The following is an 18,509-nucleotide window of genomic DNA, read 5'->3' on the forward strand; positions in this document are numbered from 1 at the left end:
GGAGGGCGCGGCGTCTGAACTCAGAAGACCAGAGGGAAGCGAAGCCTGTTTGGGGACCACCCTCGGGACCAGTGGGGCTCCAGGGGCGCTTCAGAACCGCTCCCAAGGTCGCCCGGACAGCGCTGGCGAGGTCACCGAGTGCTGGGGTCGCTAAACCGCAAACCCCACCCCTCGGCCCCTCCCCCTCCCTGCGTGCCCCTTCCTCCGGCCGTGACCACGCCCTCCCAGGGCCCCGCCCACACCCGCGCGGGGGTCGAGCCCAGGATGTGGGCGGGGCCAGATGCGTCCCCTTCGCCCGGCGCCGGCCGAGCTGCGCAGTTTCAGGGCTGTCCTGCGGGCTGGGGAGTGAGGAGCCGCGGCGGCAGTCAACATGGCAGCCGTGTTGAGGCGAAGCTGCGGGGTGAGGGCAAAGGCAGGGTCGGTGGGCTGCGGGGAGCACGGAAGTTGTGGTGTTGGCCGAGTGTGGGGGTGGGGGGCCCAGCGGGGGACGCCGTGCTGGGGAAGAGCCGCCTCGCCCGGCGCCGTCCGCCTCTGCGCCCCTCGCCGAGCTCGCGCCTCCTCGCCTCCCTGCGGGCTCCGGGGCATCCCCGGCTTTCTCTGTCCATCTTCCTTCCTGCTGCCGCTCCCTGTAGCGGCGGCGCCCACTTTTCAGAATAACCTTTTTCTGTCTCTGGCCCGGGAACCCTCTAAAAATTTCCCCCAGGAATCCCACCCTGTCCGAAGTGCAGCCGTCTCTGAATTGGGCAGGATCTCAGAACCACCGTCCTGTTTTTGCTAAACTGGCATAGTGTCTCTTCGAGAAAACTCTCTATACCGGCTCTCGGTCCTCAGCCCAAGAAGGAAGTCATAAAGTAGATGTCGTTGTGTAATTAATTGTGCGGGATTCAGATAGTCCGATCTTGGGTGCTTCCGAAGTCACGGGATAGGAAAATGGAGCAGGTGCACTTCGGGATACTTAATGTGTTGAATGCGCTTTTGGTTTTGTAATTCGGAGGAGGACGCTCAACGTTGCGTAAGTTAAAAAAAAGTAAAAGAAAAATCTACCGCAGAGTTTTCCTTGACGCTTGTCTCTGTGTTCTAGTGTTGTGACTTAGAGATTCTAAGTTATCTGTCACTAGATGTATTTTGCTATCTTAAATATTATTGATATATTCAAAACTGCCATTTAAATGTCACTTATAATTAATAAAGTTATGTCCTTGATCAGAAAAGTAGTAGTTTTAGAATTCAGTATAATTCTAATATATTGTTGCCCAGTATTTGTCATTGCTATACAAGTTAATGGGCTCTGAAGGCAGAAATTGGGGGATTTTAAAAATGATTTTTAACTTTGACACCAGAAAAAAAGAGGTTTCTTAATTTCTCTAAGGAAGGATATAGGTAAACCCCATTCAGAAAATTTATGCCTCTGTGTTTCTTCTTTGACACTCCCATAAAACTAAGACTCTTATGTTCCTAGGAAATATGCAAAAGTGTTTAATTATAGTTGTGCTGTTATTGCAGAGTTGATGCTTAATTAAAGTTGCTGTCTTTTGGAGATTTGGAATTTCATTGTTCTGGGCAGAGAACTCAAAGTAATAAAGCCAATTTTTATAGGGCATTATGTTTTCAAGACATTATCTTATGTTAATCATCTCAACAAACTGTGTAGTAAGATTAGCCCCATTTTCCAGATTTGAAAAGAAGCTACAATAAGTTTGTAACTATTCCAAGTTCTTAAAAGTAGTTGCGGGGTCAAGACTCAAATTCAGCAATTCTAACTCCAAATAATGTACTATTTCTATCTTCTATGTCTACTGAGCCTCCTCTCTAAATGGCTAACATTTCTACCTAATTAATGGGTTGAAGGGCATTATTCCCTGGCTGTAGCTACCTTTGTACTTTGTTTTACGTAACACGTTTTCCTGTAAAGTCACATGTAAACTGACATTTAAAAATCATTTTAAGTCCACTAATTCCCTATTTAAAGTCTCTCAGCAGACCATTTTACCTGTTTTGTGAGGTCTGGTTTTTGTGCAGTGGTGTCTAAACACACATTTAGGAGGAGTCAAGTTTTTGGCTTGATTTTTGTGTGATGTTTTTCTTCCCTATAGAACCTGATAACCAACTCGGAGACTTAAATTGAAAGAGCAGTATAGCAAGGTGGTTGATGCGTGGGCTCTTGAGAGAAGTTAGAATCCTGGTTCTACTTCCTAATAGAGTGACCTTGGCCAGTTTTCCTTGAACTTACTTTCTTTTCAGTACCTAGTTGTATATTCTAGTTGTAGGTTCTTCTATTCTGCTCTGTGGGAAGCTGCCTCAGCATGGCCTGATGAGCCGTCCATGACCGCACCCAGGATCTGAACCATAGATACCCTGAGCTGCCTAAGCGGAGCGCATGTAATTTTTTTTTTTGAGGAAGATTAGCCCTGAGCTAACATCTGCCGCCAATCCTCTTCTTTTTGCTGAGGAAGACTGGCTCTGAGCTAACATCCATGCCCATCTTCCTCTACTTTATATGTGGGACACCTGCCACAGCGTGGCTTGACAAGTGGTGCATAGGCCCGCACCCGGGATCCGAACCAGCAAACCTGGAAGCGGAACATGCAAACTTAACTGCTGCACCACTGGGCCGGCCCCTAGGAGTGTGTGAACTTAACCACTCAGCCACGGGGCCAGCCCCTCATTGCTTTTTTAAAAAAAAAAACATTATGATCGGTGTTCAAATATCTGTTGCTTATTTAACATAGAAATTAAATTATATTTGAAGGCACTTAAGAAATGACTTTTAAAACTATGCTCTTGAGCATGGTCAAACAAGCTGCTATACTCACTTGTAATTGTCAGCATTCTCTTATTTGATTGATGTTTAATTTATCAAATTTACTTTAATAAAATTGTTCTTTCCAGGTCCTGAGAAGTATTTCTCGTTTTGACTGGAGATTACAACATACAAAAGCTGCCCCACAACGTGAACCAGGATTGGGATTTAATTTTGGTATATGTTTTGTTCTGTCTTTTCACTTTAAACCTATATTTGTTATATATATATGCGCTTCTGTATATGTATTTGTCTGGAATATGTTTATAAGCAAACTTAGTAATGTCTGCCAATGAGTAGAACAAGTCACTCTCCACAGATTTCTCGCAGTTAGTCACACCCATTCTTCCTGATCTCATTTTCTTCTTCTCATTTTCTAGTACCCTACGCACAGATCTGTGTTAGTGGCACACATATATATTCCTGCCCTTTTTCCTAAATACGTTGGCCAAAATAATTAACAGATTTACTGATACATATGAATAGTCTTCACCTTAGAAATTTGAATGCAACAAACTCTTAAGTACATCTTAGATACACAATTCTAGGTGCCTGCTAATAAGCCAAAGCCTGTTTTGGCCTTAATATATCTGCACTGCCGTTTGGGTGTTACTAGGTGTAGTTCTCAGCCCTAGGACCAGGGAGCTGGAGGGTGTTGGAGGGAAAAGGAGTAAGATTTTCCTTCCCTTTTCCCTTCTAAAATGAAGACCCTGGGGAAAAAATTTGAAATAATAATCCCTATCTTTGGCATCCTTTGCCTCCTAACGTGCTTCTTGCCTCAAAATTATTACCTTTTGTCTACTTAAAAACTCAGTTCTCAGTTTCTCAGTTCGCTTCTTCTCAGAAAAATACTTAAAAGGCGCGGAGATAATGAACTCACACCCAGGTATAAATGACAATCTCAAAGCCCTCTAGGGTTATCGTCTTTGTTTTTTATTTTACCTTTTAAGATGGTTAGCTTCTTTATGAAGTTTTTTAAATAGAATTAAATGAAAATTTTCAACCCATGTGAGGATAGCAGTTTGGAGCACTGGATCTTTTTCCTTCCTTACTGAGATATTAGCATTGGTTTGGTACGATTACTGTCCACTTTCAGTTTGTCACATACAGATCCATACTCAGTGCTCAGAGACCAGCAGGAGAAATCTGGTGGTTCCTGAGTGACAGAGGATGAGATAATGTAAGCACTTAGGAGGAGATTGTGAAGCTCAAGTAAAGGAATAGGGGTAACATCTGTGACAGTTGCATCTGCTTTTTTATTATAAAATGGGGGTAATATTTATAATATAAGATTTATTTGAAGGTTAAATTATATGGTGTATGTAAAGTCTATAGTACACAGTTACTGGATCAAAGTAAGTTCTCAGTAAATAATACATAATAGATCCCTACCTTCTCTACCATTTACCTACCCACAACCTTGATATGGACTCTCTCAATTTTAGAAGTAAAGTTGCGATGTACAGAACACTGGACTGGAACTCTAAGTATACCTTTACAACTAATTCATTGTGAAACTATAGGGCTATCATTTCCTCAAGCTGGGCTTTAGTTTCCTTATCTATAAAATGAAAAATTTGGTCTTTAGGCTGTTCGATTAAACATCAAAATCCTAATGTCTTTTATATTTATTCTCACATCCCTATACAAATGATTACTATAGTCTTAAACATTCTTGCACTTTTTTAACCTCTGTGCTTTGGCTCTCATTGTTGCCCAAAATACCCTATACGTCTTTTAAATTTTACCTATCCTTTGATATTGAATGCAACCACATTAAAACCCTATGATAGTGGCCAGCCCTGTGGCCTGATGTTTAAATTCAGTGCACTCTGCTTTAGGGGCCTGGGTTTGGTTCCCTGGCTCAGACCTACACCACTTGTTGGTGGCCATGCTATGGCGGCAACCCACACATAAAATACAGGAAGATTGGCACAGATGTTAGCTCAGAGCTAATCTTCCTCAGCAAAAAAAAAAAAAGAAGAAAAAGAAAACAACCCTATGATAGTGTGGATTTGAAAAAAGTCAATAGTGATTGACTCCTGCCCTCAGTCCAGCCACCATATTGATTTTGTTAATTTTATAATACAACCCTATATCTTATGTAATTGAATTGTTTGGACACCACTTAGTATAGCATTACAGCAGAGTTTTATGTTGTTACTCCCTTTTGGGAAACCTTCCCACCACTTTTACCAATTGCTTTGTGCTAATTTATCAATTTAAATTATCTTGAGTTTAAAGGAGTAAAATTGAAGTTATGGTATTGATATTCTTATATGATATTTTGGAACAAATTATTGGTTTTTATGGTTTATGGTCACTGAGTGTGTTTCATCTCCCTAGTTGGATTGATTCCTAAGATCAGGGCATGTCTTATACATTAGTTTCATTTCAGTATTAGTAAACATTTGATAACTCTGCTTAGGAACTAGTAATAAGTAAAAAAATTTTTTTCCTCACCAATCGGAAGAGAAAAACTCAGGTTTATATCTATTACTCATTTATGAAAGCTAGAAATCTTACCTATCTCCTTTGGTGTTTGTAATTACATAGATTTATTTACATTGTACAGTTAAATCTTGATGAGTACAAAAGCATAGTAGTCTTTGACTTTCTGGTTAATCAAAGGTTGAAGTCTTCATTATAAATTTCCAGATTCTGATTTCCTAGGACTTTTTCCCTCAACTCATTGTCCTATTGATGTTTCCTAATAACTTTCCCTTAGAGTTCACTGAACAGCAGAAAGAATTTCAAGCTACTGCTCGTAAATTTGCCAGGGAGGAAATAGTGCCAGTTGCTGCAGAATATGATAAAACTGGCGAGGTAGGTATATACTCTTTAAAGAGAGAAAAATCTTTTACATTTTTTGTAAGATTGTATAATGAAACTGTCTAGATTTTAAATGTGACTGGCTTTCTTCATCTTTTTTTTCTTTTAGTACCCTGTACCCTTAATTAAAAGAGCCTGGGAACTTGGTTTAATGAATACACACATTCCAGAGAGTTGTGGTAAACTTTCTTCCCATTTTTAATCCTAGAATGCGTATGAACAAGAAAAAAATGTGGAACTCTACTCATTCTTTCAAATATTTGTTGCCATGATATGGCTTGCTACCTTTGTCTCCTTGTTCAGACTTCAGCATTTTCCTGCATTTAGAAGCCTTGTACTCAATGCTTAAATGCATTTTTCCTTGTTTATAGCTGATTCCAACCTTAACTTGATCCTACACCTTGGTAACTTCTCTATCTAGAGTTGATCAATTTGTTGCATTTTAATTCTACCTTGGATTTTACATTTTATTGAGGCCTTTTTTTTCCCTACAAGATTGTCATTCCTTTCCTCAGGTTAAAGGGTCTAAGTTTTTGCAGAGTTGAATCGAGTTTTTACAAAATCAAGTTGAAACAGGAAGATAGGTCCAGGTTAAAAATAGTAAGATAATTTTTTGAAATTTTTAAAACTTATTTTAGAGGGGTATAATTTGTTACTGTGCTAGCCAGAACACTTTGTTAGTTTCTTGTGGTACAGATACTGTATTTGAAAATTTGCTTTTGAAACCAATTAGGTCATATTGGAAGTAATTACAATAGTTCACCTTTATTTCTCTTGAGAAGCATTGCATATTATAATGGGCTCTGAAAACATTTTGACACTGTAGGAGGTCTTGGACTTGGAACTTTTGATGCCTGTTTAATTACTGAAGAATTGGCTTATGGATGTACAGGGGTTCAGACTGCTATTGAAGCAAATTCTCTGGGGGTAAGTTACCTATAGAAAATTAATCGCCTAACTGAGCTGTTGTTAATGAGACAGTTCTTGCTAGGTTAGGTTAGTTGGTGGAACACAGCGTTCTTTAAAAAGGGACACAAGATTCTGTAGCGAAGCCTGGAGTCACTTATTTCAAGAGTTGATCTTTCTGGCCCTGTTGTCTGCAGTACTTGGAGTCCTAGCTGTCCTTGTGGGAAAACTGTATATTTTGGTGCTACTTCAATGGCAGTTCTTAGGTAACAAATGGCAAGGCCAAAAACCAGCATTCAGGAGAAGGATTAGGGTGGCTTGCTGCCACTGCTGGCAGAGCTGAAATTTAGTGAGCGATTCTGAGGAGGCCTGGTCATAGATAATTATCCTAATTTATCCTACGTTTAGTTCTTCAGTTTTGTATTTTGCTACAGTAGATTTTTACATAATACAGATAAATAACTTTATTTTATGTACGTGGATTAAAAGATTTATTTTCTCATGGTTTTGGCTCTAGAAGTAGAATAAAGGCTACTTCTTTGGACTTATCCTTTGGGGGAAAATAATTCTTTTGTTTTGAATTATTGTAACTCTAAATTTACATACCTAATGAAAATATCTTGGTTTTTTTTGATATCCCTTTTCTTTGGTAGCAAATGCCTGTTATTATTGCTGGAAACGATCAACAACAAAAGAAGTATTTGGGGAGGTTGACTGAAGAGCCACTGATGTGTGTGAGTATGTGCAGCTGCTGCTTTATTTCGCACTTAAAGAAGCTAACGAGGGTGTTAGTTCTCCTTTTCAATCTAATGTATACATGGCTATCTCACATTAAGACAAAAGTTAACGTATTTAGGTATAATGATGTTTCTGTGATGAAAAGAAAGAATCATAAAAATCCTCTTGCTTATTTCCAGGAGAAAGATAGATATCTACTTGTGATGTTTCTGTGATGCCAGAACAATGTTATAATAATCTCCTAGCTTATTTTCAGGAGAGAAATATCTGCTTAATGGAGCACTGTGCTCCATTGTTAGAAGTTCAGTGTCGGGAAGTTCAGATTGAATGTATGATAGTAGATGTTTGAACTAGTAGTCTTTTGACCTAATAAACTGACTGAAAAGATATCAGTTTATTTGTCGAATTACCGAGTGACTTGGGAGAATATTTGTAGATTTTATTTAATTCCGTGAGAAATACTCAAATTGGATTTTGGTGCAGTGGTTAAGTTCACATGTTCCGCTTCGGCGGCCTGGGGTTCGCCGGTTCAGATCCTGGGTGTGGACATGGCACCACTTGGCAAGCCATGCTGTGGTAGGCGTCACACATAATAAAGTAGAGGAAGATGGGCACAGATATTAGCTCAGGGCCAGTCTTCCTCAGCAAAAAGAGGAGGATAGGGAGCAGATGTTAGCTAATTTTCCTAAAAAAAAAGATACACAAATACCCTTCCACACATACTAAGGTTCTATTCTGAAAGTGTTTTACATAAGGAGTTTTGCTTTTGTTTATTAGTAGAACAGATTTCAGTTTAGGTTGTTACTGTGATACTGAACTATAGTAAATTATTATTAGTTTTGAGCTAATTGTGAAAATTGGTCTGAAAGAATAGAATGTAATATTTGAAAACAAATGTTTTTTATTTACTTTAGGTACCTAAATTTCAGGCAAACTGGTTAATAAAGACGTTTTTACATATTTCCTAGTTAATTGGTAATTTTTTCCAACAAATAAGAGTGTAGTAGGTTAATTCTCAACATTGTCTAAGAATTGTGTATAACATCTAGATTCTTTTCCTGTAATATATATAATATTAGAAATAGGCTTAAAAATTGTAGCATAGAGATACTTAGGAGAACCTACCTAATACACTGATAAGGATATTTGTAATTATCTTATTAGTTATAAATAGGTATTTCTAAAACATTAGAGTCTTTAAAAGTAGTTTGAGTATTTTAAAGATCTCTTTGGCAGTTTTGTTTATTATTAATACCTTCAGTATATGTAAAAATACATTCACTGTAGTCCCTAAGTTATTCTAACTTCTGAATTAATAAAGGTTTACTATACATTTTCCCCTTCTAGTGCACAAAAGCAATAGATGTACTCAAAATATGAAGCCAAGGGTGAAAGTGAAAATAGTCAGTAGGTATATTAATTGTAAGTCTTGATTAATTTACATTGAGATCAGTTACTTATTTGACTCCTGATAAATATGTGTAAAATTATACCTCATGCAATGTTATTTTACTTAAACTTCTTAAAAAACAATATTTTTTAACTTTTCTGATTGTAAAAATAGTATAGAAGATTTAGAAAGGTATGAAGAACAAAAATGTCTGTAATCCCTCAGATATGAAGTTAACTGGTATTACTATCTTATTGTATTTTCTATCTGATTTTTAAATACATATAAATATATTTTTAACAATTAAGGTCATATTATGTATGCAGTTTTATATCCTTTTTAACATCGTGAGCATTTTCTTATGCTCTACTTCTTTTTAAACACTGCTATTATTACTTTATAATATGCTATCTCATGGATGTAATGTAAATTATGTCACTACTCCCTATTATTGAATATTTAAATTCCTTAAGACTTTTGCTTTTAAAAATAATATCATGGTAAAAATCAATACAGAAAAAGTTGATAGAAGTTTTTGGATTTAACTTTACCGTATAGATATATTGTTATTGTATATTCATAAGACTTAATCTTTTACCAGATCATGTGGTCAAGTATACTCTGACTCAGGAAGCGAGTACAGAGAGACATATGGTCTACACTATAATTGTTGTTATAATTTTTATTGAGGTCATATTGGCTTTTAACATCGTGTAAATTTCAGGTGTACATTATTTTATATTTCAGTTTTTGTATAGATTGCATTGTTTTCATCACCAATAGTCTAGTTTTTATCCATCACCATACACACATAGGATCACGCTATGCTGTGTGGTTTTTTTTTTTTTTTTTTGGTGAGGAAGATTGGCCCTGCGCTAGAACATCTGTTGCCAATCTTCCTCTTTTTGCTTGAGGAAGATTGTCCCTGAGGTAACATCTGTGCCAGTCTTCCTTTATTTTGTATGTGGACGCCACCACAGCATGGCTTGATGAGAGGTGTGTAGGTCTGCCCCAGGATCTGAACCCATGGACCCCAGGCCACCAAAGCAGTGTGTGTGAACTTAACTACTATACTACCAGGCTGACCCCTATAGTTATTTTTTAATACCATTTAGTGCCAAAAAGTTTCCTAAAATCAAAACTAATTATATTATTGCAGATATATATATAAAATATTAAAATAGTAAATTAGAAACCATATTTCATTCTTTAAAGATTAGGTTAAATCTTTTAAAAGTATGTATGTGAAATATATGTAGTATTAAACAATTAGAAATAAGTATTAGATTATTAGGACGAGCTTGTTATGGGCAAGACATTCAGTAAACTCATTTGTCCAGACATGATCTTAGAACCCAGAAGTCTCTGTAAAAAGCCTAATAATGGTGAAAAAAACCTCTTGTCATAAAACTGTGCATTTCCAGTGGAGCTAGGAAGTAGCTGGAATGTTACTGGAACAACACTGGATGTGGGTCCCAAGACCTGGCTTCAAGTCTTAGCTCAGCCATATAATAGCAGTGTGATCTTACATAGTCACTTAACCTCAAAATCTCTTCTGAAAATAGCATAATATCTAAAAGGGATATAGTAAAGATAAAACAAAATGTTTACATTTTTATAGGAATATCTTCACATAGTGTCCCTTTTGCAAAAATATATTCAAGAAATTTCTTTGATACCTAATGACCAGGGGAAACTTTCTCTTTAACTGCTGTTCATTCATTAATTTACTCAATATATAAGTTGCCTGCTCTATGCCAGACTTCAGCTTATGGGCAGTTCATGCTTATAACTTACAAGTTATGCTTATAACTAGTATTTTTTGGTTTTGGAATGTAGGATACATAGAGCCAATTTTATAGTCCACCATTAGTAATTATTTGAACCTCAAAGCATGTCTTGTAGGGTATTATTTTTCTTTCTGGTTTTATTTTTACAGTGTTTGTTAGACGTTTCTTCTTGGGAAGACTTAAATACCTTTAAGTAAATGTGTCCTAAACCAAAGGATTTTCTCCCCACTCTTTAGAACTGCTTCTCTTCTATATTATCCCTTATTGGAAGTTGCCTAAACCACAATATTGAGTCATCATACCATCCTCTTTATCTCCCCAACATCATGTCTTGTGGATTACACACCACAGTTCTCAACTCCATCTTCTCTTCTTCCCTTCTCTCGCTTCTGTCTTAGTTGAATCTTTATTTCTTCCCCTGTGTTATTGCAAAGCCTCCTGAGTTTTGTCCCTAAGTCGAGTCTTATGTAGTTACTTCTGCCACTTACTAGCTCTGTGAACTTGGGCAAATTATTTAACCTCACTGTGCCTCAGTTTCCTTATTTTTAAAATGTCGATGCCAGTGCCTATTTCATAGAGGTTATTGTGAGGTTTAAATGAGTCAAGCACTTAGAAAAGCACCTGGAAGATAGTGAGAGGTTGTTGTTGTTGTTATCTCCCCTTAATAACTATCCTTTATACTTTGTAATAATTAAAAAATGCAAATCTAACTGTGCCACTCTCCTGCATTTACAAAAACATTGAGTGGTTCCATTTCATCTATGGCAATGGTATCTAACATATTTTTTAGTTTGTGAGCCCATTTTAGAATCTGACTTCCTCAGAAAAATGCACCTGCTCCTCACTTTTGCATTCTAAGGGGTTCTGGATTCCCCTGAAGCCCATGTACTTGACTCCTTATGGTTCCGTGGCCCCAGAGTAACTGTTGAGTGAAATTTAGTTGAAAGCATAAAAGTATGCCCTCCTGAGCATGGCGTGTTCCTCAGCCTCCGTGACCAGGCCCCTGCCTGCCTCTTTAGCCTCTGGGGGGCTCTCAGTTTCACACTTTACGCTCCAGTGCTGAACTGCTGGTACCTTCCCCTGTGCAGCTGCCGTTTCATCCTGCCGTGCCTTTGATCTGCTTGCCTCACTCATGTATCCTTCAAAACTTAACCTCTTCCAGTGAATTTTACTTATTACTCTTCTTTTCACTCTCCTTACCACTCATCATCCTCACCCCCTCCAGGTCTAAGTAATCATTTCTAATGTCCTGTGTACCCTTACTTTTAATTAAAATGAACTGTTTTGGACTATGAGTGCCTTAAGGGGAAGAAACTTGTGTCTTCAGGCCTTGTAGCTACAGTACCTGTCGGTAAGTAAGCTTGAATGAACTTTAACTATCTAGTGCTTACCTTCCACCATCCCCTTTATCCATTACTGCTTACATCTTGTCACTCCTCTGTTTAAGAGCCTAAAGAGACTCCCCTCTTGTTACCAGATAAAATTTTAACTTCTTAGTGTGATTTTTAAGGGTTCTTGGTCATCGGTTTCCTTCTCTTTCCAGACTCATTCCGTACCATTCCCTTCGATGCACAGAGTTTACATGTTATGGAACTCTGGTACTTTTGTATTACAAACACAGTAACCCTGCTTCTTATCTCAGTATCATTGCATATGTTATTCTTCCTTTTCCGTACCCCCAAAGAATTCCTTTTTCTTTTTTGAGACTTAATTTAAACATCACCGCTGGGAAGCTTTCTTTAACACCCTAAAGCTAAGCTAGTTTCTCAAGCTCATTGTGTATGACTTACTTACATATATAATTACAATATAGGATTGATCTCCACTGTTACATTGTGAAAATCTTGAGGACAGGGTGTTTTTCATCTCTGGCTTTCCCTTCTCCTCATTCATAACCTGGTACGTAGTAGATACTCAGTAAATGTTTGAATGAATGAGTACGTGTGAAATAGAATTTAACTTGGTTGAAGATATCTAACATTTTAATTTTCAATATGGTTTATTGGTATACTACACCTAGTTTTAAATTATATATTAAATGTTTTTACATTTGAGTAGCTTATTTGATTCTCTAAGAATATTTTATTTTCAGGTGTTTTTAAAATACTTAAAATACTAGATTAAAAAATAAAATACACTCCTGGTTCTAAACGTTCATAATTTAATAATTAACATTTAAATTTTTTCTCTTCTTTCTGTATATTCAAGGCCTACTGTGTAACAGAACCTGGAGCAGGTTCTGATGTAGCTGGTATAAAGACCAAAGCAGAAAAGAAAGGAGATGAATATATTATTAATGGTCAGAAGATGTGGATAACCAATGGAGGAAAAGCTAATTGGTATGTTGTTTAAAACATCTCTGTATATTGCATCTTAATTACTTGATATTCAGAATCTCCCCTCTCTTCTTTCCTTCATTATTAAACCATCACAATTAAGATAAGTTTATTCATGGAACTGGAAGGTCCATAAAAGATCATCAAAATAGTTCAGTGATTTTCAAAAATTATTTTTAAGCCCTGAACTATTTCTTCAAATTAACTCTAAGAAGTTTAATTTGTAAAATTAAATAAAACAGAAACACCTGCTCTGGTTGACTCTGGTTAGGAAAGCTAGAGCTCTATCAACTGGGCTTACTCTTTCCTCTCTCCATACCCGACACCAGCACCTCCTGGAACCGTCCCCCTAAGACTCTGAGGAAAAAGGGAAGCCACTAGTAAAGCACATTTCTCTGATTCTGAGCAATAAGCAAAGGCAGTCTTAAAATTCACATTATCTCTTAGAGAAGACAGAATATAACTTTAATAAAATCTAAAAGGTCCAAATATATAGGTCCAAATAACGTGAAGTTCAACAAAGGATCATAAAATCATTTATATAAATATAAAATGTTGGAGAAAAACATATTTGATAGCATTATTTGTGGAAAAAGATGAAGAAAGATTAATAAGAAACTATAGGTTCAATAGAATCAACAGTGTGATATATGTGCCTTTAAGAAGCTTACGTAATTTCAGGCTGAAGTATAGGACACTCGTGTGCTGTGTGACGTTTCAGTCAACAGCAAGCCACGACAGTGGTCCCATAAGATTAGTATCATATAGCCTAAGTGTGTAGTAAGCTATACTATACCATTTGGTTTGTATAGGTACACTTTGATGGTCCCACATCAGACAGAATCGCCTAACACCACGTTTCTCAGGATGTTTCCCCGTCTTTAAGTGATGCGTGACTGTAGTAGAAGTATACTATCAAACAAGAGGGAAATAATGGTAGCTGTTCTAGGCAACACGTTTTAAGACATGCGTTGACAAAATGGAATCAATTCAGAAAGAAGTGTCTTGCATTAGGAGGAGCCTAGAAAACATGTCCTATGAAGAGTAAAGGAATTAGGTTTGGTTATTTTGGAAGAATTTTGAAATTTTTTAAATCATGTCATACAGAAAGAAGAGCAGGCTTGTACGTTTGCTTCAGGAAGACAGTTTAGAATTAATGGGTGAAAGTTAGAAAAATGTAGAATATAGGTGAACGTAGGGACAAGCTTTCCAACAACAGTGCTGTCCAGTGTGTGTAAAGTTGTCATGGAAAATAACGTATTTACCCAGCACTGCAAGTATATAAATAGAGACTTCCTAGAAGAAGGACTTTCTGATAACTGAAATAGTGAACTAAATGGGGTCTCTTTCCTTGTCTGCACAGATTTTGATTCAGTATGTATATGTGCTCTGCAGTGCAGTTTTCTGGCAAGTGAAGCATTGTTCCTGGGAATAAGCCTACCAGGAAGTCATTAATTGCACACCTGTCTATCAGTCCCTTTATAAGTGTCCAGTATTATGGAGTGCTATATCATTTTCTTTAAGTAAGTCATCATAATATCAGCAAGTGATAAAAAAGTGAAGAAATGATTAAAATTTGACAAGTGGAGAGAAATTTAAGAATGCAGTTAGAAGTTTTCATAATTTTAAAAACTCATTAAATATAGCTCTTCGTGTAGTAAGACAAATTAGGTAATATATGAAACTAGAAAACAATTTTTACTATTTTTTACTATTAAGTAAAACTGTAGAATGAATGATAATTTATTAGTTTTAAGCATAGAAAATAAATTTGTTGTTTAAGGAATTTTTTAAAAATTTTCCTATACCAGGCTAGGTAGAACATGGATTACATGGATATTTGGCCTTTTTTCCTGATGTTTCATTTTAAAATCTTTCTAGGAAAAATTCATCTGGAAGGAATACCCAGCAAATATTCATAGTAATTCAGCTGTAACAAAAACACTGATTTTGCTGTATAAAGAGGACAGTAGTCAGAACATAGGGATCTCTATCTCATATTACTCTTTTTCACAGCCAGCCCTATTTGCCCTCCTTTTCCAGATAGCTTGTTCCTTAAAGAATTAAACTAGTTTTGAGAAAGAAAAAGTGCCACTTCCAACATGCACATACTTTCCTTTTATTTTACATTACCTTTTTTTTTTGAGGAAGATTAGCTCTGAACTAACTGCTGCCAATCCTCCTCTTTTTGCTGAGGAAGACTGGCCCTGAGCTAACATCCGTGCCCATGTTCCTCTACTTTATATGTGGGACGCCTACCACAGCATGGCTTGCCAAGCAGTGCCATGTCGGTACCTGGGATCTGAACCAGCGAACGCTGGGCTGCCAAAGCGGAATGTGTGAACTTAACTGCTGCACCACTGGGCTGGCCCCTTGGCAAGCTTTTAAACCTCTGATTCTTCATTTCCTCATCTGTAAAATGAGGGTAATAATAACTCAGATTGTTGGGAGGATTAACTGAGATAGCAGTCACCATGAATTATCTGCTGATGTCATTATCTTTATCATCATATATATATTAGGTATTTTTTGTTGGCTCGTACTGATCTGGATCCTAAGGCTCCTGCTAATAAAGCCTTTACTGGGTTTATTGTGGAAGCAGATACCCCAGGAGTACAGATTGGAAGAAAGGTAAAGTGTATATTTATCAGTGATGAAACCCTCAAATATTATTTTAACTGTGAATTTCAAAATTACTATTATGTTTCCTTTACTGAAAACATTTTGTTTGTATTAAATTGAAATAAAAATAAAGTTGTGTTTTGATGTTATTATGTGAAATAGTCTGTATATTGCTGAAGATTTTAAGTTGAGAATAGTCATTTCAGATCATTATTTGAGAGTGGCCATTCGTGGTGCCAGTCTATGGAGAATGCTGATAACAATAGTGAGGGATGATGAAGCAGAAATCAAACTGTCATTCCTATGGCCTGCCCAGTAAAAGAGTTTTAGTTACTTCAAAGGCTTTCCCGCTCTTTTTCTTTCCTCACAGCAACCTTTCAGGTAGGGTAAGTGGCATTATGCCCATTCTATGGATTAAAACAATGTGACATAAATTGATTACTCAAGGTAATCAACAACACTAAGAGAAAAATCTGTGCCTGAGAAATGTGTGGAAATGGCAAAGAGCCTATTGAATGTAGGAAGGCAAGAAAAATTTTATTTAAATAGGAAAAGGTAATTTAACATACTTGAAAAGGGTTGTTATCTGAATGTGTGGAGATAATTTAGCAGTAGCATTTGAAGTAGACTAAAGAGAAAAAGAGTTTAAAATTTAACAAATCAAAGAAAGAAAGAAATGAAATGAAGTCATTAAAGTAGTCCTAGTGAGAGCTAGTGAAGCATGGTTTAAGATTATAACTGAGAATAGGAAGAAGAGACTGAATTTTACAGCTGTAAAACTCTTCTTTGCAAAATGGATTTGTAAAAAAGAAAACCTATTAATGATCAGATGATGTCTATATCTAAGGCAAAGGAGAAATTATAGAAGTTACTTAACTAAGATTACTAAACGTTACATCAATATATATTTTTCCTCCCAGATGAGGAAAGGTGCATTATCTGGTCAGATATTAGAGTAAAGGTGGCATAACCTGAACCCGAAAGGCTAATTTGAATGGAGCAAGTTAGGAAAACTTCTAACTAGTCCTGTCTGTTTGTAGAATCTTGTTTTCTTAAGTCATGAGAATCTTTCTGTTGTACCCAAGCTTCTTTAAAATGGAAGCATGTTGCTACAGTATATACGAGGGGTAACCTCTCTTTTAGGTCGTAGAATATTGAAGGTGGAAGACACCCTACACATTATTTATTTCAGTCTGTCTGCTGAATATTGAAACAGAGCCAAGTGTGATTCACTCAAGGTGACATACTGAGAGGCAGAGTTGAGATCAGTACTGAGGTGTCCTGGGAACTTGCCCAATGCAGTTTCTGACACTGTCATTCTTTATTTTCTTTTTAAGAGTAGATATGAAGGATAGATTGCACTTTACAAATATGACTATGACAACATTGTTGTATATAACAAAATATAAGTACTAAGAATGGTTGTGCTTCTTCCAAGCAATTGGTTTATTTATGTTTTATTCATGTTTCCTTTTTAGGGATAGTTGCTAGAAAACTCAGGGCCAAATTTATGGCCATCTCTAGAAAGTGTAAAGGACCTAAAAGCTTATACTTTTTTCAGTAGTAAACCCACTTCTGATTTTATCTTGATGTTTCTAATTTCATTTTTTTTCCCAATTTTCTCACTTTAAAAAAATCTCTAATTCAATAAATATTTATTATTTAGTTCATACTATCTGCTAGGTACTATTCTAGGTATCAGGGATACGTTAATGGTTCAAAACAGACAAAAATCCCTGCCCTTGGGGAGCATAGTTATATTGTCTATATTTAAACTTAACTCCTTCAATCTTTTTTGGAAATATACGGACGTTTATTACAAATTTGTGAAATTCATGCTTTTCAAGATATTTTGTGTTTAGAAATTATATGGCTTGAAATGAGTCCAGGAAGCATTTTGGTTTTGACTGTTGTGGTGTTTGAGGTGAGTCTTGTATAGAGGAAGAGGGAGAATTCCCCCCTCACCTTTCCCTTAAGGTTCTTATGGCTGCTCAAATAATTAGAAAGGCAGGTGAGCAGGAGAAAATAAAACAAAGTTTAACAACATGTCTACATGGGAGAAACCCAGGAAAACTGAGCAACTCGCCACACTGGCCAAAGTTGTCCCCTTAAGTATCATCTCAGCCAAACATAAAGGAGGATGTTGGGGGTAGTGGTTTGGGACTTCAGAGGGGAGGAAGGCAATTCACATGGAGATGGAAAATCAAATGGTTCTTAGATAATGGTTTATTGCACCACCTATAGAGAATGTGGCCCAAGAGACAGAATTTTCATGAGATGGCTTGTTGGTGCATTTTTTTAACACACCTATTTTACATTATACTATAGTTACCTCGTGGTGTTAGCTCCTTCCTGGATCAGGCCTTCTATCTTAAACTCTTAGCCAATTTGGGGGAAGGCCAGATATTCTTCCTGAGTCTTCTGAGCCTTTATTGTCTTCAGCTTGGAAATAATCTGTTCCCAGAGTGGCGCATCTTGGGACAGCCTGCCCTGAACACCACCACTGGGAAACAGAGTAGTGTTTTTGTAAACAGTGTTTTCTGATTATATCTGAGTGAGGGTCTAACGTACTAGAGTTTATCAACTTATAAAGACAAAATAAAGAGATGTTGGTTTCCTTCTGAGTCAAACTATGTATTATTGTCACCAGTTCTTCAAACCTGGAAGCAGACTGTTAATATTAAAGCAAACAAATTGAAGAATTCGTTTACTGCTCTCTCTTCCCATTGCCTTTGCTTCTCAGCCTGCTTATTAAAAATGGGAGCAAAAAATTTCTTTTCCTTAAGGAGAAGAGTTACAATGTCTGCAACTTCCTCTCAAATAATACAGCAAATAATGCTATAGTTACACACACAGAGAAATAAAACAAATGTGGCAAAATGTTGACAGTTGGTGAATCTGGGTAAAGGGTATATAGGTATTCATTATACTACTGTTGAAACTCTTCTGTTGGTTTGAAAATTTTTATAACAAAAAATTGAGGGAATATAGCTACTTTAGCAGTTTCTTATAAAGTTAAACATACAGTTACCACATACCCAGCACTCCTAGATATTTATCCAAGAGAAATGAAAACAAAGACCTATAAACGAATG

The 18,509-nt window shown here is 36.8% G+C and overlaps 1 protein-coding gene across 1 annotated transcript in view; it reads left to right on the forward strand.

Annotated features, from left to right (window-relative positions):
• The first annotated feature begins 249 nt into the window (after window positions 1–249).
• ACADM (acyl-CoA dehydrogenase medium chain) overlaps window positions 250–18,509 on the forward strand; it is a 30,721-nt gene continuing 12,461 nt past the window's right edge. Inside the window, exons 1-8 of the mRNA XM_046645391.1 lie at window positions 250–400; window positions 2,890–2,977; window positions 5,529–5,626; window positions 5,742–5,811; window positions 6,459–6,559; window positions 7,192–7,272; window positions 12,665–12,795; window positions 15,315–15,423. Of these exons, the coding sequence (XP_046501347.1) occupies window positions 371–400; window positions 2,890–2,977; window positions 5,529–5,626; window positions 5,742–5,811; window positions 6,459–6,559; window positions 7,192–7,272; window positions 12,665–12,795; window positions 15,315–15,423 (708 nt within the window). The 5' untranslated portion in view covers window positions 250–370. The remainder of the gene's footprint in view (window positions 401–2,889; window positions 2,978–5,528; window positions 5,627–5,741; window positions 5,812–6,458; window positions 6,560–7,191; window positions 7,273–12,664; window positions 12,796–15,314; window positions 15,424–18,509) is intronic.

This window comes from Equus quagga, chromosome 18 (genome assembly GCF_021613505.1).
Source record: "Equus quagga isolate Etosha38 chromosome 18, UCLA_HA_Equagga_1.0, whole genome shotgun sequence".
Lineage (NCBI taxonomy): Eukaryota > Metazoa > Chordata > Mammalia > Perissodactyla > Equidae > Equus > Equus quagga.